The 16,911-nt window shown below is 31.2% G+C and overlaps 1 protein-coding gene across 1 annotated transcript, besides 1 other annotated feature; it reads right to left on the bottom strand.

The window, feature by feature from the left end:
- Window positions 1–400: 400 nt before the first annotated feature.
- Window positions 401–1,237: a mobile genetic element.
- A 719-nt stretch (window positions 1,238–1,956) lies between these two features.
- On the bottom strand, window positions 1,957–16,911 carry TVAGG3_1022940 (uncharacterized protein; the record flags this gene model as incomplete). Its single annotated transcript, XM_001311938.1, has 1 exon — window positions 1,957–16,911. One exon carries the CDS (start codon window positions 16,909–16,911, stop codon window positions 1,957–1,959), a length of 14,955 nt encoding a protein of 4,984 aa, XP_001311939.1.

Raw genomic sequence — 16,911 nt, 5'->3', positions numbered from 1 at the left:
TTTTTGAAATTAAAAAATAAAAGTAAAAAGTATAAAGTAATCTAACCAAAAAAGATATTTAAAAGAATTTTGGAAAAAACAGAATAAGGATAATGATATTATTTTAGATACACAATCGATGTACTGAAGAATAATCCGGTAAAATGATGGTATAAAATTAGAGTATTTTACAAGTAGCTAAAAGAATAAAACTATAATATAAATAAATGAAGATTAATGAAACAATAAAGGTTAAATAAATAATAAAGATTTTTATTTTATATCAGTATTGAGAAGAAGTAACAGCTGACACTTGGTAGACAACTTCTTTATGTCTAGAAAATTCTATCTTGCCTTTTATTTTTTTCTCGCTGTGAAACGTATTCGGTCATTTTTTTAAAAATTAATTTTTTGTTAGAGATAAGAGCTAAAACTCGGTAAACAACTTCTTTCTGTCTAGAAAATTCTATCTTGCCTTTTATTTTTTTCTCGCTGTGAAACGTATTCGGTCATTTTTTTAAAAATTAATTTTTTGTTAGAGATAAGAGCTAAAACTCGGTAAACAACTTCTTTCTGTCTAGAAAATTCTATCTTGCCTTTTATTTTTTTCTCGCTGTGAAACGTATTCGGTCATTTTTTTAAAAATTAATTTTTTGTTAGAGATAAGAGATAAAACTTTGCAGACAACTCCCCATGTCTAGCAAATTTAACATTCGTCTCCCATTTTTATATATTTGGTTTAGAATGTTCGAAAATGCGTAATATGGTCATTAATATTAATTGAAAAGAACATTGAATTAATTCAATCTGATCTCACAAAATATTTTAAATTACAAACTTTGTAGTTCGAATAGATAATTAGTATTAAACTCAAATAACTAGTTTATTTTTGAATAAAAATTATTTGAATTTATTCAATTTTGTGAATTTTCCTTCAAAAATCAAGTTTAAATATCTTATTTGCCATATAATTATAAATACAATGAAACATATTCGAAATTGAAAAGAATGACTTTTTCTGTTCTTTCAATCATTCAATTTGAATTTTGCAATATTGGATTTCTCATTAAATAGCTATTAAAAACAACAAGCAATTTAACTTACATTCAAATTTATTTGTGTTATATTCAATCTTCTCAAAACTTATAATTTTCGGCTATAGCATGATTATATGCTATATAATATAATAAACCTATAATAGTATCATTCTTTCAATTATTTGAAGAGAAAACCGAAAAAATCTATTTTCGGTCTATAACAAAATTTGGATAACAAAAACAACTAAATCCAAATTTTAGCATTTAAAAAAAATAATACCATCTGATAGAGAATAATGCTACAATTAGACCAAATATTTCAAATGATTTAAAGCATTATTTCAATTTTTACTCCAAAAAAAAAGTTCTCTTAATCTCGCATCACTGAAATGCTATGAAAAATTAAAGTAAAAGAAATTTTATTATATCAGAATTTTGAGAAAATCTCACAGAATTTTTTGAAATAATTATTTTTAATTCAAATTTAAACTTATGAAAAATTTCAGTTAACTACAGATCGAAAATAATGATTTATCATCTTAAACAGTATATTCTAAAATTTATGAGCATTCATATCCATTATTTGTAAAATTCTGCTACAGATGAGTATTCAATTAATGAAGAGTCTAACAAGAGAATTACAATTGCTTCATGTATTTATTTATTTTGAAATTATTCCAATACTATTTTACTTTAAAAAAAAAACTCAATTTCTCTGGACCTGATTTGTAAACCAAAAAATCCTTTCAAAAATCCTTATAAGCCGATAGCAGCTGCATTAAAATTTGTAATTATTTTATGTATATATCCTTTATAATATCTTATTTCCAGCCATTTTTAAAAATTTGAGAGCTTACAGGGCATCTATTGAATATTTTTTTTAAAACGAAACTAAATAATTTTTTAATATAAAATATAAACATATAATACAAATAAAAGATTATAATAACTGGAAAACCAATTTCTCATAAATCAATCTTACAGACGTTGGAGTTCCTTGTAAGAAGTGTTTGACGAACTTTGTTTCTTTCAATCTCTGATCCTGGTCATGAATTCCTTTTGATTTGAGAAGATCGACCAATGTATTTATCTTTTGATATTTGAAGGAATAATTGTCGTATTGATCAAGTATTTTGTTGACTTCTTCTGGTGCCAACTTCTGTTTGAGAATATCTTCTTCGATTTCTCTTAAAATGTCGATCAACATGAATGTTTTGACGTCTTCATCGGTGAAACATTCTTTTTCTTCAAAGTGCAACCTGATCAAAACTTTCTTGACTTCTTCGTCAATCTCTGCATTCTCTTTGTCGTTTTGAACAATCATTAAAGCGTTCAATATTGTATCAGACAAAGGAAGGAATTCATTGATTGTTATCTTCGATTTCGAGCCAATTCTGAGTAGAATTGATTCATATTGGGAAATAATTGAAGTAATTAATGCCAATAATCTTATTCTCGAGCTCATATTCAAGATAAACAAACTGGATTGGTACAAAATTGATGAGTAATTCACGATATACTCATCAATTTGTTTGAACGCGTTGTAAAGCTGTTCATTCGTTGAATTAAGAATAGAAATCACGGATTCGATCATATCTTGAAGATTCTGCTGAATAGAAGCAATATCTTTGATGTTTGGCTTCACATCTTTCACGTTTTCAATGAAAGAAAATGTCTTGTTTGAAATAATTTTTTCATAAATTGATAGCAAATTAATCCAAACATTTTCAGTGTTTTTGTTGATCGAATAACATCTCTTCATGTTTGCAATTGAGTTCTTAAACAACTGTGAACTGTCGTTATCCAAAGCATTTGCACAAACTTTGAATGATTCATCGTAATTTCCAAGAGCTTGTGAAATTCTTTCTCGTTTAAGAACTGATTCCGAGGTTGAGTTATCGTTTGCCAATGAAAGCAAACAGAACAACATTGTGTTTGAAACACTCTTCAGTAGTTTTAATTCAGCTGTTTCATTGAATAATCCCATTGGAGTGAAGAATTGTTCCAAATTGTTTTTGATGGTATTAACAATTTTCATGGAGAAATCAGCAAAATCTGATCCTTTCGAGAACAAAAGAACAGCAACTAATTGTATTGTGTCCTTTAATGTTGCGATTGAAGGAACATTCGATGAACAAAGTTTCAAAGAAACTGCGCAAACTCTCATCAAAGAATCCGCATCGCTTGGATCGAAATCCAAAAATGGATCTGCGAAATTCTGTGGATTTGGATAAAACTCGAAAACATTGACAATTTGGTTTGATAACAACCGGCGAATTTGTTTAGTGAGAACGGAAAATTCGCTGAAATCATCTTCAGTTAATTTCAAATTATAAATGAATTTGTCGTTTATCTTTGAAATCAAAGGTAATATCATGCTGTCATGGATATCATTCTGTATGTGGTTCAAAGAGATGAACAACAACTCAAGGGAATATGTGTCAATTGATTTGATGAACATTTCGTAATATTTAGTTCTGTTGACATTTGTGCAGAAAACAACTAAATTTATGTAAAGAGAAGCAATGGCTGATTTGAACTGTTTGTTCATCTTGTTCTCACTCAAGTGTGGAGTATTGATAGAATACTGTGCAACCTCTCTGATGCTGTCAACAAGCTGCTGGATGTTGAATCTGTCGTCATCAACAAATAATGGCAAAATTTGGGAAGTTTTGATGCATAATTTGTAAAGAAGATCTAAAGAAGCAGGACCTCTTGATTGAATTATCTCTTCTATTACAAGGATAATATCGGAAGAGATCTTTTCAACTAAAGCAGGTTTAGTTGTTTGAGGAACACATAATGACAATGGAGCAATTTCTTCAACATCTTTTGAAAATCTTTCCATGATTTGGATGATTTCATCTGTCTTAGTCATCAATGAACATAAAGTGTGTTCGAAACCATCAACTTTGATCGTTTTCTTGAGAATAGAATTAGTCTTTTGAAGTGGATAATTGAAAATCAACTTCAAAATCATGAAAATTATGGAACTTTCGTAATTAGACAATTTGGAAATGAAAGTTGCTGTTTGTGCTTCTGTTTGACTTGTCATTATCATGAACAGGTTTTCTACAGCGATGAAGATATCGAGGAATGAAAGATTGACCATATCTGTTTGATGTCGTCTTTGAGAAACTTCCGGATAAACTAAGAATAGTTCTTCTTTCAACATGACAATTCTTTTATTATCTTCAATAATTTTCAGTTCATTTTCGATACCTTTTTGATCCAATGGGAAATCAGTAATTTCCGCTTCTTGCATCATTTCTGTTTGTGTTGATTTCAAGACATTCAAGTACTGTTCATAACTAGAAGCTTGTGTTGGCTGGATGTCCATTGATAGATTGCAAAGATGCTCTAACAAAACTTGTTCTGGATAAAAATCTTCAGGAGTTGTATCAAATGAATTTGCTTGGATTTTCATGAAAACTTTCATTTGATCGATCGGCAACGGGTTTCTAATAACTAATGTATCTCCTTGTGTGTATTTATTGAGTCTTTCCAACATGAATTTTCTGATTGTTTTTTTAGTTTGGTTCTGAATCTTTTGTCCTTTGATTAACTTCATCAAACTCATTACGTCATCACTGGATTTGAATGTTGTTTCTCTTCCATCCATGAATGACAAAATAATTCTGATGAAAAATTGCTGGTATTTGCAAAACTCTTTGATGAAATCTTCTGAAAACATTCCTGCATACAAGTACTTCAAATATCCATTTAATACTTGCTCATTTTGATTGGAGATCTCAAAGTCTTCATCGTAAGCTTGTCTCTTATCAATTTCGCCAAATGGAGTTGCTTTGATGCAAACTTGTTTCGCTTTCATCAGTTCTGGAATGAATTTGTTGATTCTGGTGCAATCTCTTGATACAACAGCATATTCAGTGAACTGTGTAGTGAACTTCTTCAGAGTCTTCTGTAGAACATTGTAGTTCCTCATTGATCTGAATTTGTCTGTGAATTCTGTTGGATTTGGACAAACAAAACCTAAATTAAATGTTGTTTGTATCTGGTTGCTGTAAATGGTATCAAACATGTTGTAGATCGCGAACAAAAGGGATTGTTTGACTTTAGGAGGCTGGAACAATACTTTGGAGTATTCTTTTGTCTTCAATGCTTCTTGGAGAATTGGAATTCCATATGGAATTTGAGTGTTGTCAGGTCTAGCGTTTGTAAATTGTTGATTTTGAAGAATCATTGCTGCCATTGACAATAACTCTTGAAGAACAGAATACGTAGTGAAGTTTGAGTTGATCAAATTAATGATATTCTTCAAATGGTCGTTTGTCAAGTTTTCATCAAGTTGTTCTTTGTAAATTACTTTTTGGAAAACATCTTTCACTTGTTTGTCGTTGTTTCCTTTAGTTCCAATCAAAACTAATGATTTAGTGATGAATGAAAGAACTTTAGGAACAGTCTGCTCATCCAATGATATGATGGAAGAAACAAAAATAGTTGGGAAAGGCATCAAATGGAAAATTCCCAAAATTGTGTTCGAAATGTCAATTTTTTCTGCAATCAAAGAATCGATTGGCTCGGATTTCTTGATAGTAGCAAAATTGGACTGTAAGAAGTAATACATAGCAATCAGACAGATTATTTCATTAGTATTTGTCAAGAATTCCAGCAACAACTTGGAATAATTTGTCACTTTTTTGTTGTGATTTACAAATTCTTTAAGAGAATATTTTTGAGGACATTTCTTTGTCAATTCATCGATCTGATCATTGATATCGAATACAATATTATGTTCCATCGTCGCCTGTTGTCTTAATATCAAGTGCAAGTAAATAGCTTCTTCTCTTGTCAATGATTTGATCAAAGAATTGAATTCTTGAATGTTTTGTAAATTGTTCACTTTGTCCATCATCGAAACATATGTTTTAACTGACTTGTTCTCTTGTATCTGCTGGAACTGAACCATGTCAACATTGGAAATGAATGATTCCGGTCTTATCTGTGCTAATATAAATTGACACATAACCGATTGTAAACTATACAAAATATTTTGACCGTATTTCAAAAACCGTTTCATGACGATAGAAGAAATAACTGTTGTATCAATTGTATCATTATCTTCGTAAGTTTTGATAGCTCTGATTGACTTAAATAGTCTTTCAGGAACAGGGAAATCTTTAGGAACATTCAAGTTCTCGTATGGTTTCAAGTTCTTGATTGTTGCAATCAAGTTTCCGAATTTGTTTTCTGTATCTTTCTGTTTGAAGTTGATTGAACATGTTTCCAAATATTCCTGGAGTTCAACTTTCTCTTTACTTGAGAGATTAACAATCTTTTCAATGGATTTGATGAATTGCGAAGTGTTTCCTGGAGTTAATTTAGCGAATTCGTTGTTTATCTCTCTCATTATCTTAACAAATCCTTTGTTATTGTTGTTTTCGATTTCGTAATTCACAAAGTTCAACATGGACTTAATAATTAATTTGACAACTTTACAATTATTGTCATTTAATTTGTTTGCAATAACTGTCAAAGGAGACAAAACAGTCATAACAATTGGATAAATCTTTGTGTTGTTCATGACTTGGGAAACATGATCAACAAAGCATTGACACAATTTCAAATCTTCCAAAATTGTTGTTATTTGACTTCTTTCGAATTCTGTTGTAAATGATAACAAATTGTCATGGAAATTAAGTATGTATTCATTCAAGAAATTGCTCAATTTGAATAATTCTTCTGGGTGAACTTCTATCACCTTCAGACCAAATAACAATGGATTTGTTACTTTTTGAATGAATTCTTTCAATCTTGGCACTTTTTCTTTATAATTTTCAATGAAATTGACAAATTTCATCATCATGCAATAGAAAACATCAGTGTAACAAGCGATGATTTGGTACAATCCAAAGATTATGTTAGATTGGTCGTAGTTTGGTATTGGATTATAAGAAATCTTGCAGTTTGCTTCCACAATAATTCCAAAGATATAATTTGAAGTTTCGAATGAAATGAAATTATCCAACAAATCCAAATATAATTCAGTTCTGAATGGCATCAGTTTCAAACAAATTCTTATGAATTTATTGATTAAAATTCTTAAGTTTGTAATGATATCTTGTGAAGGAGATAACATTGCAAGAGCTCTAAGAATTATGCCATTTCTGATTATAGAAGGAATACTTTCATCGATATAACCACCAAGTAAATATAAATCATCACAAATTGAAATTGGCCAAATGTTTTTGTTCTCGTCAATGACTTCTAAAACTCTTTCGTAGTTGCAATCTTCCAATAACAAGATGTTGATTGTTTCACTGATATAAACTTCATCTTGTAAAATGAATTTAGGAATAATATCACATGAGAAATCTGCCACGTAAAGTTGTAATTTATTTATCATATGATAAGCAAGTTTATGTGTCAAAATTGACAAACTTTTGTCTGCCACTTTTTCTAATGCGAACTTTGCGAAAGAAATTGAGTTGTTTTGAGCAATTTGTGGATCATTTTCTTGTAACAATGAACGTAAATCCTTTAAGAACATGTTCTTATCTTCTTCTTCGCCAATTTCGTTGACCAAATCATATAAATGTTTGATATCATCATGGAAATTACATAAATTAAGGGAATCAATGTGTGGCTGCTCCTGGTACTTGAGGTACAATTGTAAGTTCATTATTAATACGTATAAGAAATTAGAGATATTTGGATTCTTGTGTAAACAGAAATAAAGTTCCAGATTATCAAGATTTTCAACAATGGAATTAAAGTTGTCAATAAATGCTCTCAAGTTATTCTTCGTCAATTCTTGCTTGAACTTATTGACTTTCTTTGTTATCTCTTGTATCAAAGAACTCATGTATGGATAGAACAAAATGTTGCCAGTAGAAGTGATGTTTTCAATGATTAATGGCAAACTTTGTATCTGTGACAAAATGATGTCAAATGATTTGGAAGTGACTGATTCTAATGTTACTGGGTTGCAGTATTCATACAAATAGTCTCTGATTGAAGGGATATGATCAATTGATGTAACAATGCTGTTAATCAAGTGTATTCCATCTTGAATATCTGTGATAATTGAGAAATTCTCTTTTTTTTCTGCTGATTTTTCAAGAAGATTCTTGATTCCTTGTAAATAAGATCTTTGTAAACTCATCATTGGATAACTTAATTCCTTTTCATTCAGCATCAACTGCAAAACATCTTTCATCTTCTTGATTTCTTCCAGGTTTGGTATTTTCGTGATTTTCGGAAGAGAATCAATGAAAGATTTAATGAATGTTTTCGTTGATTCATTTGATGACTTGCACATCAAAACAATTCCTTGGAATTCATGTTTGATCTGCGAGAAGAACTGTTCATGAGATGCTCTATAAGTTGTAGAAATAATCTTTGCAGGAATGGATTCAATTCTACTGATGATTTTGTCAATCATGTGGTAGAAATTAAGGGAAGGATGGTTTAATTGGTCAGATAATTGTGATTTCATATCATTGAAGAATGATATTTCACTATCCAATGTAGAAATGTTAATCAACATTGTTGATATATCACTGGAACTCATGTCTTCTTTCAATTTGGAATTAATCGAATCCAAATTGGAAACAGCACGATTGATTTGTTCAGGAACAGGCGGATTCCTCAATTGACGAGGTTTGAATCTTAGATTCATGTTAAAGAACCTTTCAATGGCTAATAGCATCTGTCTTATGTTTTCCTTCATTACTTCTTTAACATTTACATGAGAAATTTCTTTGTTCAAGTTTATCAAAACATTCTTGATGTCATTCATGAAATTATTAAGAGGATCTACATTATAAAAGTTGGAGATCAATGTGTTCCTTATGTAGAATGATTGTGCATGGTAGTTCTTCATAACATTATAAATATCTATCAGATTTTGCAAATTTGACACTGTGATTTCGTAATTCAAATTTTGCAACAATTCAAACAAATAATGTTTCAACAACAAAAACTCTCTGACTTGTGGGAATTCGTTTTCATCGTAGAAGAACTCTTCGGAGCAACATAACTTCTGCAAGTTCTGTTGTATGTTTTCCGTCAGCAAATACACATGATAAGTAATTCCTTGTGGCAAATTATAACTTTGTAACATCAAAATAATATCTGACATGTTCAAAGAAATTTGTTTTGCCATGTTTTGAATTAAAAGAATTGTTTGTGAATCGAAGATGAAGTCTTCTAATATGGCAACACTTTGACTCAAGTCATTCATGTAACTGTAAATAATGTTCATGATTGGATCAAATTGTTTGTCGCTTTTAAGTTGTGGACAAATATTTGTTATTGTGATCATAAATGAACTTAATTCATTTAATCGAATGATTAAGTTATTTATGTTCATTGGAGAAATGTTTGCGATGGACATATTGATCAAATGACTTTCTAATGTCATTAAATCATATGTTAAATTGTCATTTTCTTCTTCATAGAAATTGGTAATTCCGAATTTAATATATTTCCGGATTTTCAAGAACATTGACAAATAAATTTCCCTGTCTGCTTCAGTGAAATCGTCATCAATATGGACTTTATCTAAATTATGCTTAATGACAAAGATCAAACAGTTCGTGAATACCAAAGCATCGGAACTCAAAGAAACAGTGCTGTTTTGTAAAGTTGTCAAAATTGAAGAAACCGTTGCTCTTGCAGCCATTAAATTATCAAACATATTCTTTTCGATTGTTATGGAATTGATGTGTTGTATCAAAGTATTGATTTCGAATATGTTTCTTCCCATTCTTTCAAGTAATTTCCTCTGTTCCATGATGTTGATCTCTGATTTGATTTCTTCTAAAAATGAATTTGCTGCCATCATTAAATTATTTGCTTCAAAAACTGCTTGAGAAATCATATTCATTTCACCATTGCTCAAAAACTGCTGGCAACCTTCCATCAATATGTTGTTGACGTTGTGTAATCCATGGACAATACCATTCGGATTGCTGCCTGTAATTACAATGTCATAAAATTGATAATAGAAGAATAATGTAAACTTCTCAATTTTATCGACAAAATTGAGAACTTTGTAGACAAGTTCTGCATTTGTATCGTGAAGAGTGCTTGGTTTATTGTTCTCTGTTGTCATTATTGAGTTGATCTTCGAGTCGAAAATGATTTCCAATTCTTCACATTTTTCACTAGATTTGAATTCATTTTGAACAAAATCGATTTGAATTACATTTTTGATTAATTCATTGTATTTCGTTGCATAATCATCATCTCCTCTTTTATCAATCATTAATATATCAAGGAATGTTTGCTCAATGAATGACTTGAACTGTGAATCCAAGATATTACTGTTAGCAACATAAACACTAACAAATTTCGAAATCATTCTGAATCCACCTAACATTCCTGAAATGTTTAATGATGCTGGATTGAGTCTCCACCATTGATCAGAGTCGATTTCTTTTGGTTCAACTTCTTTCTTGGTGTCTTCATCAATGTCTAACGAGATTTCAGTGAATTGTGTCGTTGAAATATCTTCAAATTTCACCATGTCAGGAACATAGACTTCTTGTGGTTCATCTTCAGATGTTTCAACATCAGGCATGAACTCTGTTGTAGGAGTTAATGAATAGTGCAATGAAGAGCTCGATGCTTCTTCTTCCCTTTCTATTGGCTTTGGTTTATTCGGATCAATACTATCCAACAAATATTCTTGCAAACTTTCAATGGATGTAAACATCGATGAAGTTTGATTTACTTGAATAATGTTCTTCAAGAACCTATAGGCTTCTAATGATTGAACAACATTGAATGTGAATTCCTTGAGTGATGAATTTTCTGTTTTAGTATATTTGAGTGTTAGTTGATCATCTTTAATTGTTACTTCTTGAAGATCAATTGTTTTGAGTGTCAACAATCTTTCTTCGTTTTTAAGTGAATAAACAATGATTTCATATGGTGAAAAGATTGTGTATCCTTGTGTTTGATCAACAGAACATGAATAAGTCTCTGTACCGAATCCAGGAATCTCACAACAAATGGAAAGATGTTTCATGATTGCTTTGGAAATGTCACCTCTTGCTTTTAATGTTGACAAATCATTCTTGAACTCTAAAGCTTGTTCAGGAGTGAATTGTCTTTCTTTTATGTTCGTCTTGAAGTAATTCTTGAAATCTGGATCAGTTTCTTTCTTAGTGATGTAATCTGTGATTGCCAAAATTTCAATTCTCTTTTCTTCAGGAATATAAATTTGGTTTGTTTCTGCAAGAGTTTTGAGCTCAATGTGCAAATTCTTCAATGTCAAAATATCTGTAAACGTGATTGTTGAGAAGTAATAATTACGTCTTATCAAGTAATAATCGTTCATGAACAAAGAATCGTTGTAAATCTGTTTCATTGGATCCAAACTGAGGAAATTCGTTCCTTTTCTGATTCTCAATGTGTGGCCATCAGCGAAACCAAGATTAAACTCTTTCATAATGTAGAAACAAACATCTGATACATTCTGAAGTATATCAACATTAAATGGTCGGACGGAATAAACAGGACAATGAATCAAAATTTCTCTTTCTCGTGGTAATAACAATAAAATCGAATCATTTTGGACTTGTGTCATTTGGATCTTCAATTTCGCGTCAACAGGCAAAACTTGTGTTTCTTCAGGAGCTTTTGCAAACAACATGTATTTCTTGAAATTACCAATTTCTAAGAAATTCGCTGCTACTTCAATCAAATCACCTGCAATTGAATCTGGTTCGATTTTCAGGTTTATCAAATAAGGATTTTCCAATTTCTTGCATAAATAAGCTGTAATTGCGTTACTTGAAAACTCTTTGTTCAAATACTCTGATTGTTTCGCTTGATAATATTCTCTTTGTTCAACAATTGGCAACACGTATTTGAGATAAACTGATAAAATGTCATAAACAGTTTGTGCTTTATCAGATTTCAATGTTATATCCGAATACAACCTATTTGTTACATCCATGACGCCAATGAACAAAATGTTTCTGCAAAGCAAACATTTCCTGATGTCTTTGAACTTGAAATTCATCACAATTGTCTTTGTTCGTTTGATCAAGACACCGTTTGGACTGATATAAACCATAACTTCGGAACTTGATTGTTGTTCAAAAACATGCATTTTGAATCTGTGTTGTCCAGTGTTTAGTTCTTGGATGCATGTATTGATGTAGTTGTTTGCAGCTACAATTGGTCCAATGTATTTGTTCTTTTTGACTGCTTGGCAAAGACTGATCAAATTCCTTGGATCTGGTTTGTTTCCTATTGGTAAGAAAGGTTCGAATTTCCTTGGTCTTTTATCATATTCCAAATTGTTTTTGACTTCGACATTCCATTGATACAAAGCCATTTTGATGAGTTTGTCTTCAGGAAGATTTATTGATTTCGTGTTGAGTAAAACACGCTTGTAATTATCAAAAATCTCTTTGGCAGAATGTGCCAAACTGCTGTCAAATTTTGTAAATGGCGGGAAAATTTTCATTAAGAACTGGAGGTTGTCGATATCAAATGTTTGTTGAATTAAAGGAAGATGAGGATCCAGCATTGATCCATTGGAATAAATCATGAATCCTACGAAGTATTCGATGCCAAACGCATTTGCTACTGTAGGAATTATGTCTGCAACTCTTTTTGTTATATCCAAAGTCATGATATTCGTTGTATTGTATTCATCAGTGAATTTACAATCCATGAATTTTTGGATTACAACAATATCAGCGTTTTTATTGATGATTTGATAAGCCAATTGCTGTGATTCATTGATTATCTCGTATTTGTTAATAGCAATAGAGATAAGTGCATCGTATTTTGTGTTTGGATTGGCTTTCCATTCATCAACAATTCTTGAAATTATTTCAGCTTTCTTTATTGTTAAAGGTAATTTAACTTGAACTGTTTTAGTTAAGTTTCTTGCGCCTTCAATGAAATACTTCGTTTGTAATTCAACTGTTGGAGGATTCTTTGGATCTTGTTCGAGCCAAAGCTTAGTTTTCTTCTTGAGTTCTTGTTTCTTTGCATCAATAATGTTCATGATCTTCTTGGCATCGTATCCTTGAATCAAAATTGATTTCGGTTCTCCATTTGTATCAACATAATTAATTGATAAATAAGACATTCTGTTGTGTCTTATTTCTGGTCTAATAATTGGTGTTGAAACAATTGAACTGATATCAATTTCGAATGTGATTTGGAGTGTTGGTTTCGTTGAAACAATGAAGAGTTTCATTGTTCGAATGACACAATAACTTTCGACAAAACCATCTTCAGTTTCGATGTTGATTAAATCAAATTCAGCTGAAAATGTTGGAATGTCCATGCACAATTTTCTGTACATCAATATCAATTCTGGCTTCGGTCTGTCTTTGCAAACATGTGCGAAACTTCTTACATCTCTTAATTCTGTCTTCTTCATCTGATAGTTTTTAGGCGTGAATGGTCCTAAATCTTCGAATTTAGATATGTTTATGTCTTCAATAACTAAACTCAAAGCAGTTAAATCAGTGAATGTTTGCATGGCAACAATGATACAAGGAGAAGTGATGACGATGTCCTTCATTGATCTGTACAATGACATCAAGTAAGAAAGAGATTTCATGCCATCAGGAGGGATGGTGAATTTGCATCTTGCAGCATGGATTTCGATTCTTCCTGATGTTTGTTGGCTCAAAATCAAATTCGGATCCAATGTTTGACGTTGTCTGTCATTTGGTATCCACAAGAAGAAGTTTTCTGGATCAATTATAGAGAAACATCCGCAAATGAAATAACAAAGAGTCTTCATGTCACTGAGCATCATTGTCATGATTTTCTGTTTCTTATCTTCATAAACAAAAGTAATTTTTTGCTGTTGAGGAACCATGAAAATGAAACTCTCGCGAACTGGTGAATAATCACCTAATGTATTGTGTTCATCAAATACATATGATTCTCTATTAATATACAACAACAATGAATACTTTTTTGTTGGATCAATTGTCAAAATTTCAAGGCACTTTTCGTAAACTTCTTGATAAGTCATTGTTATTTCGAACCATGTTTTATCTAAGTTAGTTCCAACACCAGGATTTGTTCCAACATACATATCAACTTGCGGACCAACCTTTCTTCCATCAGCTTCAACGAATGTTCCTTGTATTCTTTGTGCTTCTTGGAGAGGAATCAACTTTAAATATTCCTTTCTCATTCTATTTCTTTCTTTCAAAGTTACTAAGAATTCTTCTCTGAAGTTATCAAATGTTTGTAAAGCAGAAGGAACTTGACTTGTTATATAAACAATTCTGTCTTCGTTTTGTTTGTCTTTCGGCATGTAATTCAATTTCATCACCTTGTTGTTGTAGACCTTGATGTATTTGATATCAAACCATGAAAACTTTTTGTATTTCGTCTCTGATTTGTACAAATAAAGATATTGTGGAGCAACACCAACAATTCTATCTTTATCCTTGAAATTCGGTTGTTCGCCTGCAACTCCGTGTGTATCGAATTGACAAACAAACTTAATAATACCGAAATCTTGGATATTCCTTGTGATCTTCATGAATCTTTTCGCAGCATTAATTGGATCAAATTTTTCATAACTTGCCACTTTTTGTAAAAATTCTTGTTTCAATTCTTCAGAAAAAGGAACTCCGTAAGGAAGTTTCAGCTTGAATAACTGGTCATTGATTGATCTGTTTTGTTTCGGATCGATGACAATGTTATACAAAATCATCAATTCATACATTTGATCCATTGTCACTGATGTTGGCTGAGTATTCAAGTAATACATCGCATCACTTAATGTTTGAACTCTTGTGACACGAGTAATAAAGTCTTCTTTAGATAAAACAAATGCTCTTCTCATAAAGAAATAATGAGTGACATTGTAAACTTGTGCAGGAATAAAGAACTTATTAAATAACGGTTTGTCAATTTTATCGTCTTTAAAAGTGTACAAACCGAAACCGTTGTAAATCGGATGATAAATTTTTGACAAAATGAATTCAACAATTTGTCCTGTTGTTTGTGTTAAATCCATTTTAATGGTTTTAGTGCGGTTATTTGAGAAATGGATTGTAGCGTATATGAAGAGCGGACTTACTATGATTTTCATTCTACTCTTTAGATCAGAAGAAGCAATTAATTGGCCAGGTTCAAACCATTCATTTGAATCTTTCGATCTGTAAAGTAAAACTCTGTAATTTTCTGGTTTTACGTCGAGTTTCAAGTTCTTTATGGCTGCTTCACATAATTGTTGACCTGTCATTGATCTGTCGTAGATAAAGATCTGTGGATTTGGATCATTTACATCTAAAACAGTGTACAATTCAACTCTATCGTATGAAGCAGAGAACGAAATCAGTTCTCCTGCAGCTCTCTTTCTTTGTCTCTCTGCGAAAATGTTTTTGATAATTCTCGCGTTTTCAGAAACAATTTCGAAAAATTCATCAATCTTGTTATCCAATATCTTCAGAGTTATTTCGTATTGTGGGACTTCATATGATTCTTGACATTCCAAAGTTACTTCTTTCCTGTGTACATTTGTTATTCTAAATTGGCTGTATGTCAACATCAATGAATAACAATCATCTTGTTTTGTTGTTTTCGTTAAATGTTTTGTAGCAATTAACAAAGTGATTGGACTGACAATGACATTGCATTTGCTAGGATGAAGTGTGCCATCTTGATCTGTATAAATTGCCCTGAAAAATGAGGCGCCAAATCCAGGAACTAACCGCATTTCTCTCAGAAATAACCGCGCGGAATTCAATTTGTCAGGATGTTTGGCATTCGCGTACTTTTTGGCAATCAAATTGTGGATATCTTCTGGAACTTTGACATTTTGAAGAAGATAGTTAAGATTAAGTGGGAAATAGGCTGGTTCTAGTGGTCCATTTAATGCTTCAATTGAATAATAGCATAAATTGATAATTTGATCAATAGATGGATATATTGTCATTGTATGTAAATAATTTCGGACTTCATTGATTGCAAAGATCGCGTTTTCAAGATTATCAATATCTTCTCGCGAAAAAATGAAGAATCTTCTGTAAAATACGAAAATATTGAAATTGTTTGTTTGTGCTGGTATTGTTTTCCTGAGATTTAGTGCTACTTTGTTACCGTGATCATCTGTTATTTGAAGTGTGTAATCGTGAAAGACGTTGATCTTTAATTTCTGCGCAATCTTTTCTACAATTTCGCCGACAGTAGCTGCCGAATCTATTTCTTGCCTATAATCTTTCGAAAACATGGATCTGATAGTAATTGGTAAATTTTTCGGGAATATGTGAATCGTACATTTCTCCGTAACCTCATAAAACTCTAGCAGATGAATTTCTTTGAAACATTTTGGATCTTCGTCTGGATATTTGATAAAAATTCTGTATTCGATATTCGGATTTATTCCGAGATGCTTGATTGCTGTTTCTAATGTCATTGCGAATGTCATGCTGAGATAATATTGGCAAGGATCCAAATTATTTTCATCATATTGAAAATAAGTTTTCATTGGTGTTAAGCCCTCATAGACTGTAATACTTTCATTTGAATCTGTAATATTAAAATCAACATATTTATCGTCGATAGCGATTTGAATGTTAGATGAGATTTCATTGGAAGCATAATCAAGTGAAGCAGGTGGCAAAGAATCAATCCTTGTTGCATTGTATGCTGGGCATTCATTTAGTTTTTGCGGTTTTCCTTCCAGAAGAAAAATCGAATTAGTTTTACGAATTTCTTGATTGTTTAAAGGTTCGTCGAGAAGTATCTCGTGTTGTTTCAAACTATCTGTGAAATAGTATAGTTTTCTTTTGTTTTTCTGAGGTAATTTTAGGTTATAACATGCGATATAAAACAGTTCTCGTCCTGTAAAAAGAGAACTATATCGAAACTTCCTCGGCTTTTTATCTTTTGTATCTGAAATCGTATAAAACTCGAAAAATTCCTCCAT

This window comes from Trichomonas vaginalis, chromosome I, assembly GCF_026262505.1.
Source record: "Trichomonas vaginalis G3 chromosome I, whole genome shotgun sequence".
NCBI lineage: Eukaryota > Parabasalia > Trichomonadida > Trichomonadidae > Trichomonas > Trichomonas vaginalis.
This window is presented reverse-complemented; position numbering and strand designations above follow the sequence as displayed.